The following is an 18,775-nucleotide window of genomic DNA, read 5'->3' on the forward strand; positions in this document are numbered from 1 at the left end:
GTTCTTTCATTTAAAAATGACAGAGGCTACTGTGCTCTTCGGGACCTGCAATGCTGCAGAAATTGTTTTATACCTTTCCCCAGATCTGTGTCTCGACACAATCCTGCCTCGGAGGTCTACGGACAATTCCTTCGTCTTCATGGCTTGGATTTTCCTCTGACATGCACTGTCAACTGTGGGACCTTATATAGACAGGTGTGTGCCTTTCCAAATCATGTTCAATCAATTTAATTTACCACTGGTGGACTCCAAACTAGTTGTAGAAACATCTCAAGGATAATCAATGGAAACAGGATGAACTTAAGCTCAATTTTGAGTGTCATAGCAAAGGGTCTGAATACTTATGTAAATGTGATATTTCAGTTATTTCTTTTTAATTACTTTGCAAAAAATTTTAAACACCTGTTTGCGCTTCTTCATTCTTGATTTGATTTGATTTGATTTAATTTATTGCCATCGTCTTCAATTAAGAGACAATAAAATTCTCTTTCCCTTACAGGAGTATTGTGTGTAGATTGATGATTAAAAAAATGAATTTAATCAATTTTAAAATAAGGCTGTAACGTAACAAAATGTGGAAAAAGTGAAGGGGTCTGAATACTTTCTGAATGCACTGTATATATATTAAGCTGCATCTGCCATTTTTCAATTGATCTATATCATGCTGTATCCTTTGATAACCTTCCTCATGGTTTGCAACTCCATTAATTTTGGATATATATGATAATTTAAACGGGTTGGTAAGTTTGCAGGGGACACCAAAATTAGTGGAGTTGCAAACTGAGGAAGGTTATCAAAGGATATAGCTTGATTCTAGATCAATTGAAAAAAATGGCAGATGTCGCTTAATCTGGGCAAGTGTGAAGTGTTGCACTTTAGGTCAAATGTAGAGCATTTAACCTGCCAAACCTCCTCTTAAAACACAAGATACATATACACATGCTCTTTGAAATTCAAATGGGAAGCATAAAAGTTCAATTATAATGCAGAGTAATTTCTCTGGTGATCATGAAGAAACAATGTTAATGCAAGCATGTTTAGCTAAACATTGAACAGTCCTTTAAAAGGCACTTAATTTCTATATTTGGAAATAAAATTACACTGAATGTAACTGATGAGCATTAACAGCACATTTATGCTGATTATTAACCAGAACATCTAGTTTGGGATATTTCTGGTTCCATGAGCAACAAATTCTCTAGCTGACATTTCTCTCTCCAAATCAGTGTTGCTGCAATTAGTACAGACTGAGGAATCATATTTTAAAAACGTTTTTACATATTAAAATTTGCGTTTTTGATTAGGGAAGTCAATAAACAACTGTTTCTAATAATAAAGGCAGAACTGCTATAGTCTTGAATATCTATATCTTGAATTTAACCAAATTTGTGCGACCCCTTAACATAGGGGAAAAGAGAGCCGATAAGTATTTTCAATAGAGAATGTAAAAAACAAAAGTAGGAGTAGGCAACTTGGCTTCTGGTACACATGTTGCCATTCAATAAGATTATGACTAATCTTTGACTTCAGAAGCTTGGAGTTTAAAAAGGCTGTGCAAGGTAAGACTACATTATTTTTTTCTTCTGGCAGGCACAACATATCAAAGGGAGGCAAGCGATAGCAAGAGTGGCTAAGAAAGGGTTGGGGCGAGTTGCTGAAGTCATTCAGTCATAAGGAATAGGAGTAGAATTCCTTATGACCTTATGATAATTAGACAATTTGTAATACGTCTGCTCTGCCGTTCAATCATGGATGATCTATCTCTCCCTCCCTAATCCTATTCTCCTGCCTTCACCCTATAACCTCTGACACCTGTGCAGAGGCTTTGACACAGGAAGCTTCAGCAAGAAAGCTGAGTGGTGACAAGGTAGAAAATAGAACAGGTAAATCCAGTTGGAAGAATAGACAGTAGCAAGAAGATGGGTCAACACAAGGGATTCTGATATTGTTGCAATCACAGAAAAGTGGTTGAGAGAAGGACTGCTTAATTTTCCAGGGTATAGAGGATTCAGGCATGATAGAGGGGTGCAAAAGGGGAAAGGATGTTGCACAGCTGATCAGGGAGAGTTTTATGGCAGTACCTAGGGAGGATATCATAATTGGGTCAGCCATCTAAGAGCAATAAAACTCTCACACAGACCATACCCTCCTAGCCGTCACATACGACAAATAATCCTCCGTCATTTTCGCCACCTCCAACGTGACCCCACCACTCGCCACATCTTCCCATCCCTCCCCGTCTGCTTTCCGCAAAGACTGCTCCCTCCGTAACTCCCTGGTCAATTCTTCCCTTCCCACCCCCTCCCCGGGCACTTTCCCTTGCAACTGCAAGCGATGCTACACGTGTCGCTTTACCTCCCCCCTCGACTCCATTCAAGGACCCAAGCAGTTGTTCCAGGTGCGACAGAGGTTTGCCTGCACTTCCCCCAACATCATCTATTGCATCCGCTGCTCTAGATGTCAGCTGATCTACATCGGTGAGACCAAGCGTATGCTTGGCGATCGTTTCGCCGAACACCTCCGCTCGGTCCGCATTAACCAACCTGATCTCCCTGTGGCTCAGCACTTCAACTCCCCCTCCCATTACGAATCCGACCTTTCTGTCCTGGGCCTCGTCCATTGCCAGAGTGAGCACCACCGGAAACTGGAGGAGCAGCACCTCATATTCCTCTTGGGCAGTCTGCATCCCGGTGGCCTGAACATTGACTTCTCCAATTTCCGGTAGCCCTTGCTCTCTCCTCCCATTCTCAGCTCTCCCTCAGCCCTCTGGCTCCTTCTCTTCCTTTTTTCTTCTCGCCCTCCCCCCCCACCCTGCATCGGTCTGAAGAAGGGTTTCAGCCCGAAACGTTGCCTATTTCCTTCGCTCCATAGATGCTGCCGCACCCGCTGAGTTTCTCCAGCAATTTTGTCTACCCCTCAACTAGACACTAGTTACCTGAGTGAGCTTATCAAGTTCACCGAGCCATGCACCAAACATCTTGTCCAAGTCCTGGTCTTCTTTATCACTGTCTTCCTCTGCAGCATGGTCCACATCTTCATCAGAGGTTTGTTCCATCTGCAGTGGGGGGAAAAACACATCATTAGCACTTGGTCGATGCAATTCAATACACTATTTTTGAAATACATCTTAAATTCCTTGCATTAAAAATGGCAAACCTGTATTCCAAGGTTACATAAAATATCCTTTCCCCACGAGCGCTATTCCCAAAGTTGCAGAGGGCAGGAATGCTCCTACCTGTGCTGCTTCTCAAATGTTAATCAGTGACAGCATTACATTCCAACATTAAATAATTGAAAAACCCTCGTATAAAACAAATGGCTGGTAGAAGTCAACGTGTCAGGCACAATCTGTGAGGAAAATGGACAGACAACCTTTTAGGCTGCGACTCTTCTTTAGACTGATGGAGTGGATAGCTAGTACGGTACGATACGATAGAGCTTTACTTATCCCAGGAGAGAAATTGGTCTGCCAACAGTCATAAAACACGACAAGATACATGAAATTAAAGCGACGAGTAGAAAGTCCAGGGCTGGGGGGGGTGTGCAAAGATTGGGGAGGGGGAGTGGAGTCAATCTACCCCACAACAGAAGGGGAGGACAAAGAGGGAAGGGGAAGTGGTGATTCAATATAATTAAAAATCTATGCCCACCAGCGCTATTAATAAGAAGGGCTTTATAGGACGTGACAAAGTTTATTTAAAATGCAGTTGTATAAAATACAGAAATGCAATAGTCAATTTGTGCAAAATAAACTCTCCAAAAGCAGCAATATGATGATAATCAGATACATTTTTTAAGTAATGTCAGCGGAGGAATAAATAGATTATCGACCTAAAGCGCCTCACACTGATTTTCTTTCCCCAAAAGTATTGCTAATTTATCTTCTGAGAAATTACAGTTTTCCATCCCATGTACTATTTTGCTTTTATATCTCTTTCCTCCCAGTTCAGATAAAATAATTCAACTCAGGCCAATCACAAAATCCTGACATCCCCTGATTTTATTGTCCCTGTTGAATGCTATCTTTACCAGCTTTGCTGCAATAACTATCTTCTGCTGCTACTCTTCTCCCCCCCCCCCCCCCCAACAAAAAAGGTTGTTTCTAATAATAAGCGACTGACATTTGAGGCTCAACCAATCCAACAGCTGAAGCTCATAAAATCTATCCTTCTATTCCCAAATGTTTGTACTAAGTTGACAACAGGCTCTTTTTTTCTTGGGGCAGGGAGGAGGGGGATTTCAAATTTGCCTGTTACTACATTACATTCCAAAATTAATCACGATCTATTGTTATGTCTAATTTCTGCAGGCTCTATTATGTTATCATCACAGTTAGGATGAACCCTTACTGCATCAAATGTGACTGCTTTGTGTGCTGCAGTTGGAGTTTTCCATCAAACATTCCACATTGTTCACAACTCGAGTAGACAGCTGCCTGGCTTGCCTCAAATATGGTCTGCTTTCACTAGTTTTTCTAATCCATTCTAAAATTGCACAAATAAATCAAAAATGTCCTGCAATCACTGAGTAACATTAGACTTGAAGAAAATAATTGACGACTTTCCTCCAAATACAAGGCATAGCTATGGGCCCACGCATGGGCCTCAGCTACGCCTGCCTCTTTGTCGGGTACGTCGAACAATCCTTGTTCGAGGCGTACCAGGGCCCCATCCCTAACCTCTTCCTCCGCTACATCGACGATTGCTTTGGTGCTACCTCCTGCACCCACACACAACTTATATGTATATATGTATGTAGTTTGTTTGTTTATACTATTCTCGGCGTGGAGCGGGTGAGCCCTCGCTGGGGCTCGCTGGAGGGGAGCGCTCCGTTTCGCTGGCCCGGGGCAGCCGGCAGCCTGAAGCCGCGCGCGGTCTGCACAGCTCCAGATGGCACGGCGTCTACAGCCCGGGATCCCTCATGGGGGACCCGGGGGAAGAAGAAGCCATCACTGCCGGCCCGCGGCCAACTTCTACCGCGGGCGCGGTGGCGACTTACCATCACCCCTGGAGGGGAGCTTCGACCGCCGGCCCTGCGGTCTGTGGTGCTTCTGGTTGCGGCGCGGCGGGAACTTTAAACTTTAAATCTCGACCGCCGGCCTGCGGCCTACACCAACTTAAAGCCGCGGTCTCCGGTGGGGAAGAGCCGATCCTGGACTTACCTGGACTTGTACCTTATCCTTTTACCATCTGGACGCCCGCAGCAACGGCTGCGGATGGGTGAGGTCCCGACCACGGGGGGAAATGGAGGAGGACTGGCCAAATTGTGTGCCTTCCACCACAGTGATGAATGCTGTGGTGGATGTTTATGTTAAATTTTAATTGTGTTTTTGTGTGTGTTCTTTATCATTGTACCGCTGCTGACATATTCATTTCACTTGCACTTTATGTGCAATGTGACAAATAAACCATATTGTATTGTCTTATAACAAATGTAAAGCACTTTGGCCAACAAGAGTTGTTTCTTAAATGTGCTATATAAATAAATGTGACGACTTGATTTGACTTGACAACTGACTGACTTCATCCGCTTCACCACTAACTTTCATCCGGCACTCAAATACACCTGAACCATTCCCGACACTTCCCTACCATTTCTTGACCTCACTATCTCCATCGCAGGTGATAGACTTCTGACCGACATCCACTATAAACCCACTGACTCTCATGGCTATCTAGACTACTCTCCTTCCCACCCTGATTCCTGTAAGGACTCCATCCCCTACACCCAATTCCTCTGTCTACGCCGCATCTGCTCACAGGATGAGGTGTTCCACACCAGGGCATCGGAAATGTCCTCATTCTTCAGGGAACGGGGGTTCCCCTCCCCTACTATAGATGAGGCTCGCACCAGGGTCTCTTCCATACCCCGTAACACTGCTCTCTCTCCCCATCCCCCCACTCGCAACAAAGGCAGAGTCCCCCTAATCCTCACCTTTCACCCCACTAGCCGTCACATACAACAAATAGTCCTCCATCAGTTTCGCCACCTCCAACGTGACCCCACCACTCGCCACATCTTCCCATCTCCTCCCGTCTGCTTTCCGCAAAGACCGCTCCCTCCGTAACTCCCTTGTCAATTCTTCCCTTCCCTCCCGCACCACCCCCTCCCCGGGCACTTTCCCTTGCAAACGCAAGAGATGCTACACTTGTCGCTTTACCTCCCCCCTCAACTCCATTCAAGGACCGAAGCAGTCGTTCCAGGTGCGTCAGAGGTTTACCTGCACCTCCTCCAACCTCATCTATTGCATCCGCTGCTCTAGATGTCAGCTGATCTACATTGGTGAGATCAAGCGTAGGCTTGGCGATCGCTTCGCCGAACACCTCCGCTCGGTCCGCATTAACCAACCTGACCTCCCTGTGGCTCAGCACTTCAACTCCCCCTCCCATTCCGTATCCAACCGCTCTGTCCTGGGCCTCCTCCATGGCCAGAGTGAGCACCACCATAAATTGAGTATAGAAGTTTGGATATTTTGCTACAATTACAAGGTGAGGCCACACTTGGATTATTGTGTTCAGTTCAGTTATGGATGCCCTGTTATAGAAAGATGCCATGAAGCTGAAAAGAGTGCAGAAAAGGTTTGAGGAGTTTGCATGGATCGAAGGCTTAAGCTATAGGGAGAAGTTGGGCAGGCTAGGACTTTATTCCTTGGAGTGCTGGAGTCCAAGGACGATCTTATCAAGGTCATTTATACAAAATCATGTGGGGAATTGAAAGTACAAATGTATAATCGTTTTACCAAGATAGGGGAATCAAGTAAAGGGCATAAGTTTAAGGAGGGGAAAGATTTAACAGGAACGTGAGGGGCAACATTTTTTACAGAGGCTGGTGGGCAAGTACATGGATAGAAAAGGTTCAGATTGATATGGGCCAAAAGCTTAAATGGAACATCAAGAACATTCCATGCTCTATGACTTTCTCTGTGATTAATACACCACTAAACATTATCCCACAGTCTCTGATGCTCCAAGACAAAGACCAAGCCTGTCCAACCTTGCGCAAAAGCTCATGTCCTTGAGTTCTGGCAACATCCTTGTGAATCTAATGGAATTATAAATTTGAAGTAACATCTTAAAATGGACACAGATATGGATAGATGGAGAAGTTTAGACAAAAATGTTTGAGACTAAGATCCAGGTGGCTGAAGACAAAAATACCAATAGTTTGCATGAATCCAATATTAGAACAGTACAGAAGACTGAACAAGGTGTGAATAAGGCCTTGATGGTCTGGAACAATGATGGAAAGTTTAAATTGGAGATATTGAGGCCAAGCATACATAAAAGATATATGTGAGCCGGACAATATCAGTTCGGTAACGGGAAACCAGTTTAGAATATTCAGTCAAAGAGCCATACAAGAAAGAATGATCAAAATGGATACAGGTGATATTCTAATGGTAGAAGTAGGCGGTTTCTATCTAGCATTGAAACAATACATTACACTGAACAAAATGGCCCTATAGATAGCCAAAACTTATGAGGGTCAAAAATTGTTTATATTTGTGAGATTCAGGGCAAACAAAAAAGATATAAAGACAAGTCAGACAATGTCAATTAGGTTATAGGCGAGCTGAGCTTCAGAGCAGACAACCAACCGATTCTGTCCTTGGTATTGTTACTCATTAACAACCCAGACACGTGGATCGATAATTCAGGGTATACAAATTCAAATGGCAGCACAAATTTTGTTCTACATAAACTGTTGGCATCAGTAAAATCTCCCACATCGCCATTGGACTGTCATAAACGACAGTTGGTTCACCAACATCTCAGAGAAGGAATTGTAAAGGCTATATTTGATCTGGCCTATATGTGGCACTGGTTAAACATCCACACTCTCGCTCTTAAGTGTCCTCTAAACTTTTCCCGCAGTTAAAAGTTAGCAGTTCAGTTAAAAATGCTTCACTTGGGCAGTTCAACATGATTATTCACTTTCTCAATAAAAGTATTGACAGAACTCCCGGAGCAGAGGAAAATTGAAAAGAATGAGTTCCAGCATCCAGACTGCTTCACATCTAATGCACTGTGGAAAGAGTTGTAATCTCAAGTTTCATATAAGAAATTGAAAAAAGACAGCCAGAGATTAATGTTGCAAATGGGAGCAAAGACTCATGTGATGAAGAATCTACCAAATAAATCAGAGGAAATGGGAGTAGGACATAAGACCAACCATGGTTCTAATGGTAGAGGAAGCTGAATGTCAACTTGTTTTTGTTCTTATATAGTGTTGAATCTATTTTAAAATGAGAACCTTTCTCCTTTTTCTATTCCCAGCGTGTTCTGCATTTCAGTTCTCCAAGACTTGCTTTATTTCTCGTTATCCTTGCTGTAAATGTGATACGCTTCCTTGAGTGTGAAATTGGGAGCACAATGGTGAGCTAACTTAAACCATTTGAATCAACTCAGCAGGTAAAGTAAATTTAACAATTTAATATGGTTATTCTCTGACAAGAAGTGATAGTGTTAAGTGAAATCAAGCACAAAAAGAGAGTGAAGGGAAAGTCCAACATTTTGCATTTATTCAAACCCATTACTTGCAACCTTTGAATTCTGCCATCTATTTTAAAGCAAACTGAAGATGCTTTTGACAGTTTTCCTCCTATGGATATAATCAGAAGCTGCACCTACCTCCCCTGGGAATATGGCATAGTCATTGAAGACAAAAGTCATTATCAAATCCATTTGTTAATAAGTGATATCTGCAGGTGTTAAGAGAAACCAGTTCTTGAAGAGGAATTGACAGCTTTTAATAACCTGGAGATCTTTGGCCACTTGCTTCCACTACAGAACTTGATATTACTGAAAAGGCATCAGATTGTTGCAAATAACATAACCTAAAGGCAGTTGTGACTGTAGATTTCTAACATAATTTTGCTTTAAATATGCCAATTTACAGATATCAGCAGCAAATATTTAGTATAGCTTTAATAAAAGTCAGCAGCAGAGTTTTAATCTCACCAGGTATTTTCATTACTGGGCACTGAATGCCATTCAGATCAGAAAACATAAATCTCATTTGCAAAATGTTGTTCATTTAAAATCATGCAGCATCTTATTTCCAAAACACAAGATTGCCCCCTATGGTATTCATCACCCGGTGCAGCACAAGCACCAATCTCCAAATCTATTAATGGTCTATAATTTCTACAAATATATTAATGAAAGAATAACTGTGTCACATTAAAAGAGTGGATGAGGGCCAAAATCAGATAAATTCAGAGTCCTTGCTCCTCATTGTTAACTCTTACTAATGAAATGTTCATGTGCGAATATTAGTTAACAACACAATTGGACCCATCTGTGGAGCCGAACAGTCACAGAGCAAGTTGAAATTTACACACAAGTAACAAGTAATAGAAGGAGCTGCAGACATTAGATTATCTAATAAAGTGCAACAAGATAAACAAACCCCTCCATGAAGAAGTAGAAAGGCATGCAGACATAAAATGGAGGACCAGCTGGGAATATGACAGCCATGAAAGTAGTAACAATAAAATATGTTTTATTGCATAATGACTCCTTCAACTCTCAAGCCTATTGATTAGGCTAGATTCTTTCAGAGCTTCCTGGAGATTGAGCCATTTATAATAACAGAATTAACTTCTTCACAGAATCACTCAGAGAGCTTTTTATTTCCCATATGGTGTTACACTGGTATTCCCCAGGGATTGGTGTTGGAACCACTTCCTATCCTAATATTGGGGTTCGGCCCGAAACGTTGCCTATTTCCTTCGCTCCATAGATGCTGCTGCACCCGCTGAGTTTCTCCAGCTTTTTTGTCTACCTTCGATTTTCCAGCATCTGCAGTTCCTTCTTAAACACTCCTACCCTAATAGATTTATTTAGGTGTATATTAGACAATTTCAAATTTCACCAAGTACAGTAAACATCAAGGAAATTCGTGGCACATGTTAAGAGGACATCGCTGGTGAAATAGCAGACAAATGACAGATGAAATGCATTACATAAAAGTGTATTATGGCAGGAACAACATGATGGCGTAGTAAGTTCTGATAGGAAAAATATATGAATCTTTCTAAAGCACTGTTTTCATTACAACCAGAGTTGCAGTCAATATCAGTCAGTGGATTTGGAAGACATGAAAGCTCTGGAAGGGATGGCCCAAAAATGATTTATGAGAACATAAGGAATGAGCGACTTCTGCGACAAGGTTGGGAAGCTAGAACTATTCTTGTTGGAGGAGAGCTCAATAGATATGTTGGGGGTGTTCAAAATACATGAGGTCCTGCTAAAAAACTGTTCCCATTGGTGAACGGGTCAAGAGCCAAAGAAAACAAAATCAAACTGCTAGAGGAACTCATTGCGTCATACAGCATCTGGGGGGGGAGGGGGGCTAAGAATTGTCAACATTGTTCAATTCCTACAACAGTTTGGGCCCAGATTCTAGTATTTGCCTCCGAAAACAAATTCAGTGTGACTGGTTCAAAGTAAAGACCATGAGTAAATAAATGATGCAATGACAAGGTGGTGGAAATTTTGAAAGTGAAAATCAATACTATAAAGAGGGGAGAAAAAGTTGGACTGCATATATGGCAATACTTACAGACTGCGGGTGTCGAATTGAAGGGCTGAATGCCATCCTTTGCCATTACTATTATGTGATGTGGCCTGTCCTCCTGCTTGATATATTAAATGCAGCCAAAAGGGTGCAAGGTTATGCCTGAGAATAAATGTTTTTGTGCAAGGGCACTGTAATAAATTCACCTGAGGCCATTCAATATGGTTAAAAGAATACACGAGCATCCCGTGTGGAAGTTAGAAGGTACATCAGCCAGGAACATTCTCAATATATTCTACCAAGGTTAATTCTTTATCTCAGAGAGTGAAAAATCACAGTACATGTAGTTCTACTACAACGTGTGTTTCAATAACACAAATTAGATATCATGCATTTGATGAATTAGGGAACACTATTTATATAATCCAGAGTACAATACTATTCAATACGGAAGAAGAGAACTGGATTGAACTAAGGAATTATACGGGTAAAAAGACCCTAATGGGACTAATCTACAGGCCCCCAGTAGCCTGGACATAGGGCGCAAGTTGAATCAGGAGTTAAAATTGGCATATAGTAAAAGTAATGCTGTGGTTGTTATGGGAGATTTCAACATGCAGGTAGACTGGGAAAATCAGGTTGGTACTGGACCCCAAGAAAGGGACTTGGTAGAGTGCCTTCGTGATGGATTCTTTGAACAGCTTGTATTGGAGCCTACCAGGGAAAAGGCAATTCTGGATTTAGTGTTATGTAATGAACCGGATTTGATAAAGGACCTCGAGGTTAATGAGCCATTAGGAGGCAGTGACCATAACATGGTTAGGTTTAATCTACAATTGGAGAGGGAGAAGAGTAGATTGGAGGTGTCAGTGTTGCAGTTGAATAAAGGGGACTATGGGGCCATGAGGGAGGAGCTGGCCAAAGTTGACTGGAAAGATACACTAGCAGGGATGACAGAGGAACAAAAATGACAGGTGTTTCTAGGAATAATACAGAAGGTGCAGGATCAGTTCATTCCTAGGAGGAAGAAAGATTCCAATGGGAGTAAGGGATGACCGTGGCTGACAAGTGACGTCAGGGACAGTGTAAAAATTAAAGCGAATTAGTACCTGTACAACGTAGCAAAGATGAGCGGGAAGCAAGAGAATTGGGTAATGTTTAAAGAACAGAAGATAACCAAAAAGACAATACGGGGAGAAAAGATGAGGTACGAAGGTAAGCTAGCCAAGAATATAAAGCAGGATAGAAAAAGCTTCTTTAGGTATGTGAAGAGGAAAAAAATAGTTAAGACCAAAGTTGGACCCTTGAAGACTGAAAAAGGTGAATTTATTATGGGGAACAAGGAAATAAATGGCAGAGTTGAACAGGTACTTTGGATCTTTCTTCACTAAGGAGGACACAAACAATCTTCCTGATATTGTAGTGGCCAGAGGATCTGGGGTGACAGAGGAACTGAAGGAAATCCACATTAGGCAGGAAATGGTGTTGGGTGGACTGATGGGACTAAACGCTGATAAATCCCCAGGGCCTGATGGTCTGCATGCCAGGGTTTCCTAAGGAAGTGACTCTAGAAATCGTGGATTCATTGGTGATAATTTTCAAATGTTCTATAGACTCAGGATTAATTCCTGTGGATTGGAGGGTAGCTAATGTTATCCCACTTTTTAAGAAAGGCGGGAGAGAGAAAATGGGGAAAATATAGACCAGTTAGCCAGACATCGGTGGTGGGGAAGATGCTGGAGTCAATTATAAAAGATGAGATTGCCGCACATTTGGATAGCAGTAACAGGACGAGTCAGCATGGATTTATGACGGGGAAATCATGCTCGACTAATCTTCTGGAATTTTTTGAAGCTGTAACTAGGAAAATGGACAGGGGAGAGCCAGTGGATGTAGTGTACCTGAACTTTCAGAAAGCATTTGATAGGGTCCCACATCGGAGATTAGTGGGCAAAATTAGGGCACATGGTGTTGGGGATAGAGTGCTGACATGGATAGAGAAGTGGTTGGCAGACAGGAAACAAAGAGTAGGGATTAACAGGTCCCTTTCAGAATGGCAGGCAATGACTAGTGAGGTACCGCAAGGCTCGGTGCTGGGACCGCAGCTATTTACAATATACATCAATGATTTGGATGAAGGGATTCAAAGTAACATTAGCAAATTTGCAGATGACACAAAGCTGTGTGGCAGTGTGAACTGTGAGGAGGATACTATGAGAATGCAGGGTGATTTGGACAGGTTGGGGGAGTGGGCAGATGCATGGCAGATGAAGTTTAATGCGGATAAATGTGAGGTTATCCACTTTGGGAGCAAAAACAGGAAGGCAGATTACTACCTAAATGGCGTTGTTGGGAAAAGGGGAACAGATGAATCAAAACATAGAAACGCTAATCTGAACCTGCATAGCTTAGTTTATTGTTCAAAAAGGAACTGCAGATGCTGGAATATCGAAGGTACACAAAATTGCTGGGGAAACTCAGCGGGTGCAGCAGCATCTATGGAGCGAAGGAAATAGGCGACGTTTCGGGCCGAAACCCTTCTTCAGACTGATGGCTTAGTTTATTGCTTTGAGGCAATTATAACACTGGAGGAAATTGGATTTGTTATATGATATTGTGTTGAAGAATGGATTACTGAATGGGGCCTCTTCTTAGGCTCTTTCTCTATGGCACATTCTTGAGCTGTGAAGTTTATGCTGAGTTCGAGACAGAATTCAAGGCTGAAATATAATAGATTCTGTAGTTAAGGTTTGGCTATGTTAAATTATAATGAGATTGAGATAAGGAATAGGATGTGTGTGAAGGGGAGTAGTTGCTTGGAGGAAGAGAATCAGATTGATGGATTTGTTTATAGAAAGTCGAAGAAGCAGATGTAATTCTGATGTAATGGTCCGAGTTGTGAATTTTCTAAAAGGCCTTGCAGAGAGATTGGAAATCCAGCTTCCAGATAGCAGGAAAGGGGCTGCAAATTAGAATGAAGCAGTATCCAATACAATACAATATGGTTTTATTCGTCACATTGCACATAAGGTGCAAGTGAAATGAATCCTGACACCAAACACTTATTAATTAAATTGACAGATTTACTACCCATGTATGCTTGATTAGGAGGTGTGAGTGGGTTTTGAACTTGGAAACTGTAATTCGGCAAACTCATATAATTAATGTTTTAATACATAGGTAATAGTATTTTAAACTGTGTAAAATTGTAGTGAAACCATTTATGAAATGTATTTAGTAGGACTGTAAACATTAGACTTTGTTTAGATTTATAGAAATATATTTCTTCTTGGTATGGAAAGTGTGTATGACTTGTGTGATCATTATATTACATATGTATCTTATATTTTGAGGAGTGGTCTTTGATCATTGAGCCTACTGGGGTTTTGCTCTGTTGAAATAAAATAATTCTGAACAAAGTTATACCGCAGGCAAACAAAGGTTGTAAAATGAGGCCAGGGAAGGGGGGAATCATGTGACTGATGTTGTAAATCACCAGAAGGACTCAGATGATTGGTTACTAGCTTGCCATACCCTCTGTATCTGAAATGTCTAATACCTATATAAATGCCATGAGTTCTATCAAAGTTACTCTTCTCTGGACCCGCCCCAGAGCATCAGCTCTGTGTTGGAAGGTTCAGAGACTAGTCTCAGCTGAATGAAGAATCGATTTCAACAGCTACAAGCGTTTGAGTCAAGTTGACTTTAGATTGACAAAAGAACTCAGTTTAACAAGTCTGTGGAATTCTCTGCCTCAGAGGGCGGTGGAGGCAGGTTCTCTGAATGCTTTCAAGAGAGCGCTAGATAGGGCTCTTAAAAATAGCGGAGTCAGGAGATATGGGGAGAAGGCAGGAACGGGGTACTGATTGGGGATGATCAGCCATGATCACTTTGAATGGCGGTGCTCGCTCAAAGGGCCAAATGGCCTGCTCTTGACCTATTGTCTATAAGAGAATCTCTCAAAGGTTGTTTTGAAAATTGACAGCAGAAAAAAGCTGTCGGATTTAAATATCAGAGAGGGGGGTGTGAAAAACCTATTTCCATGTCACCGGCCTGCAGTGATCAGACACCATTGTCTCTTTAACAATATAGTCTATCAGTTTCACCGCTGGTGTCCATTGGAAATTGACAAATTCTCTTCTATTTACATATGCTCAATGATACTCTCATTAAAATGTTACATACGGCTTTAGTAGTTCTAGCTTGCTGTAACAAAAATAAGCTATTAAAAAGACATTAATTTTTGAAAATGGTGTTGGAGAAAAATTTGTTATAGCAAGTTGGAAACTCTCGAGCCCAGGGGTAGGCAACCTTGTTCGGCATAGGGGCCTAGACATATATCTGTGAGCAGATGGCGGGCCACATCTACCATGTGTTCACATGGATCCCACCCCTTCAAGGACGCCACTTGGAGCACTGGCCCCTAGTTACGGGCGCTCACGAACATGGCGCACTTATGGACCATTGCCTTGGCTCTGTTCTGAAGGCGGGAGCTCAAATACTCATCCTCACTCATCCCCAGCCTATTGACAACCCCGATCCTGACAGTGAACCCAGATACAGAAGGTGCACAGCCATGCTGGTGGCTTTGCGCAGGATGCAGTACAGCCAGAGCTCGACGCTCGGGGGCACCGCAATTGCGACTGCCAGTGCAGGCATCCTTGCATCCTTTCATCACCGCGCCTGGGTGCCTCTGGCCCGGGAGGTACTGGAGATGAAGGAAGTCTGCGGGCCGGGTGACTACGGGATAAAAAACGCCTGCGGGCCGTATGACTTCGGGTTACGGGCTGCATTCGACCCCTGCTCTAGCCTCTAATCAATTTTTTCAATTGTTTATATCGTGAAATTTTCTACACCTCAAGGTTTTAACTATCCCATTAAAACATAATTATCTGTGCTGGAGATGGTGTAACTCAGCGGGTTAGGCAGCATCACCCTAGAAAAGGAATAGGTGACGTTTCAGGTCGAGATCCTTCTTGCTGGAGTTGCAATATCAAGTTACAGATGTATAAAACATTGGTGAGACATTGCAAACATGGTCAGCATACCATTTGTTTGAAATGCTGAACATCGTATTTAACTTGGTTTGGTAAAAATGTATGTACAGTAAACCCTCGTTTTAACGGACCCCTTTATAACGGATAACGGGTAATAGCGGACAGGCCTTCCGAAGCCAGCGGCAGCTGGCACTACCTCCCCTCTGCTTGCACTGCAGGCTCGGGGCTACAAAGTGAGCCACAACAGCAGCCACTTCAACTAGACTGAAGAAGGACTCGCAGCCCAGCGACTCCATCAACTAGTTTTAATGTGAAACTAGACAACGCAATATTCCAGCACTCACCCTTTCCCCAAACGCAACCCATTTGGCTATTTTTGAGACTTTAATCATGAACAACCGGGGGGGGGGCAGGGGGGGGGCAGGGGGGATGGCATTTGGCTGCTTGAGAGCCCATTGTGATTGGTGCACTGGAGGAGGGGGAGGGGTGTGGGACTCGACAGCGTGAGAGCCCAATGTGATTGGTGCACTGGGTGGGGCAGGGAGGGGGTGGTGGGGAGGGTTGGAGGGAAGGGGTGAAGGGGGGCTGGGGGGAGCGGGGCTGGAGCGCTGGAGTGCCCCTCCCTCCCAGAGTGGCCCGTCCTGCCTTGTGAGTGCATTGTGACGTCACTCTGACTTTTTTTTCCAAAATGGGTGTGTTTGAAGAAACCGGGCTGTTTTTTTAATTTCAATGATTAATAACTTCGGACATATAGGTGGAAATGCGACGGGAAGAGGTATATCGCCGCCACGGGAAAGATGTGAGTAGGATGTGTGAAAATGGGAAGGCTGTGGCCTAGTGTTAGGAAGAAGTTAGGAATTAACCAGATTGACACACAGAGACACACCGTGGACACAAACAAGACGAAGACTTTTAGTTATATATAGATGACACAAAGGGCTGGAGTAACTCAGTAGAAGGAATCAGTCCGAAGAAGGGTCCCAATGTCACATATCCATGTCCTCCAGAGATGCTGCCTGACCACTGAGTTATTCCAGCACTTTGTGTCCTTTTGTGTAGGATAATCCGCAGTTATCTGTTACCTGCAATTATTTGTTTCAACTACATACAATGATAATATCGTACTCAGTTATAGCAGACATTCCCCCCGCAGTATCTATACTTAGAGAAACCTCCTGTGCATTTCCAGACATCAACTCAAGTCAAAACGCTCAACCTTTTAAGTGGTAGGTACACAAAAATGCTGGAGAAACTCAGCGGGTGCAGCAGCATCTATGGAGCAAAGGAAATAGGCGACGTTTCGGGCCGAAACCCTTCTTCAGACTGATAGGGGGTGGGGGGGGGGGGGAGAAGGAAGGAAAAAGGGAGGAGGAGGAGCCCGAGGGCGGGGGGATGGGAGGAGACAGCTCGAGGGTTAAGGAAGGGGAGGAGACAGCAAGGGCTAGCAAAACTGGGAGAATTCAACGTTCATGCCATCGGGACGCAAACAACCCAGGCGGAATATGAGGTGCTGTTCCTCCAATTTCTGGTGTTGCTCACTCTGGCAATGGAGGAGACCCAGGACAGAGAGGTCGGATTGGGAATGGGAGGGGGAGTTGAAGTGCTGAGCCACCGGGAGTTCAGGTAGGTTATTGTGGACTGAGCGGAGGTGTTCGGCGAAACGATCGCCCAACCTCCGCTTAGTCTCCCCGATGTAAATCAGCTGACATCTAGAGCAGCGGATGCAGTAGATGAGGTTGGAGGAGATGCAGGTGAACCTTTGTCGCACCTGGAACGACTGCTTGGGTCCTTGAATGGAGTCGAGGGGGGAGGTGAAGGGACAGGTGTTGCATTTCTTGCGGTTGCAACGGAAAGTGCCCGGGGAGTGGGTGGTACGGGAGGGAAGGGAAGAATTGACAAGGGAGTTGCGGAGGGAGCGGTCTTTGCGGAAGGCAGACATAGGGGGAGATGGGAAGATGTGGCGAGTGGTGGGGTCACGTTGGAGGTGGCGGAAGTGGCGGAGGATTATGTGTTGTATTTGCCGGCTGGTGGGGTGAAAGGTGAGGACTAGGGGGACTCTGCCCTTGTTGCGAGTGCGGGGATGGGGAGAGCAGTGTTGCGGGGTATGGATGAGACCCTGGTGCGAGCCTCATCTATGGTGGCGGAGGGGAATCCCCGTTCCCTGAAGAACGAGGACATTTCCGATGCCCTGGTGTGGAACGTCTCATCCTGGGTCAGATGCGGCGTAGGCGGAGGAATTGGGAGTAGGGGATGGAGTCTTTACAGGGGGCAGGGTGGGAAGACGTGTAGTTCAGATAGCCATGTGAGTCAGTTGGTTTGTAGTGTACTCCTCCCATCCCCCCGCCCTCGGGCTCCTCCTCCTCCCTTTTTCCTTCCTTCTCCCCCCCCCCCCCCCCCCACCCCCACCCCCCACCCCCTATCAGTCTGAAGAAGGGTTTCGGCCCGAAACGTCGCCTATTTCCTTCGCTCCATAGATGCTGCTGCACCCGCTGAGTTTCTCCAGCATTTTTGTGTACCTTCGATCTTCCAGCATCTGCAGTTCCTTCTTGAACACGTCAACCTTTTAAGTGACTCAGCCCTTGCCAAAGGTCGCAAAAAATGCACATCTGAGCTCAAGAGATCAGCCATCATGCCAACTGTATGTCTACTGATGTTGAAGGAGTCTAACAAAACAAAGATCTTTAGTCACTAAAAATTTCTAATCATTAAATTTGGGCTAAACTGTTGTTTCACAGGAATGGCTGCAACCCAATGCAAATAATACGTCCTTACGTGATTCTTTTAATGTAGCAAAACATCCGTAGAAGAAAATCAGAAAAAAAATGGACTCTTAAGTCACACAATGAGATTTTGGGCAGATGTCCAAACCTTTGGACAAAGGGGGAGGCTTAAGGGATGTTTTAGAAAAACAAAAAGTACTGGGTGTGGCAGTTGGTTTAGAGGGAATTACAAAATGCAGATTCTTGGCATCTAAAAGGAACAGCTGTAAATAATAGAACAATTACATTCAGAGATGTGGCCAGAAGTAGAGTGGAGCAGGTATCTCAGAGGGATTTTGGGTTGACGATTATTCAGACTAAAATGCCAGAGAATGGGACCAGCACTTTCTGATTCCTCCAGTCTTCATCCTGCTCACTTTTTCCTTTTCATCAATTATGCTTCAAAATTATTTGCTTTACGTTGCGCAGCTTCGAGATTTATTTGAAAACAAAACTTACGTGTAATATTAAGCATTTGAACTAGACAAAGTTACAAGC

At 43.7% G+C, this 18,775-nt stretch overlaps 1 protein-coding gene across 4 annotated transcripts in view; it reads right to left on the minus strand.

The window, feature by feature from the left end:
• raph1 (Ras association (RalGDS/AF-6) and pleckstrin homology domains 1) overlaps nt 1-18,775 on the minus strand; it is a 192,080-nt gene that overhangs the window by 95,034 nt on the left and 78,271 nt on the right. For all 4 annotated transcript variants that reach the window (XM_033024486.1, XM_033024485.1, XM_033024484.1 and 1 more), the window contains exon 2: nt 2,936-3,055. In XM_033024486.1, coding sequence (XP_032880377.1) covers nt 2,936-3,055 — 120 coding nt within the window. The remainder of the gene's footprint in view (nt 1-2,935; nt 3,056-18,775) is intronic.

The sequence above is a fragment of the Amblyraja radiata genome, chromosome 7 (assembly GCF_010909765.2).
Source record: "Amblyraja radiata isolate CabotCenter1 chromosome 7, sAmbRad1.1.pri, whole genome shotgun sequence".
NCBI classification, from domain to species: Eukaryota; Metazoa; Chordata; class Chondrichthyes; order Rajiformes; family Rajidae; genus Amblyraja; species Amblyraja radiata.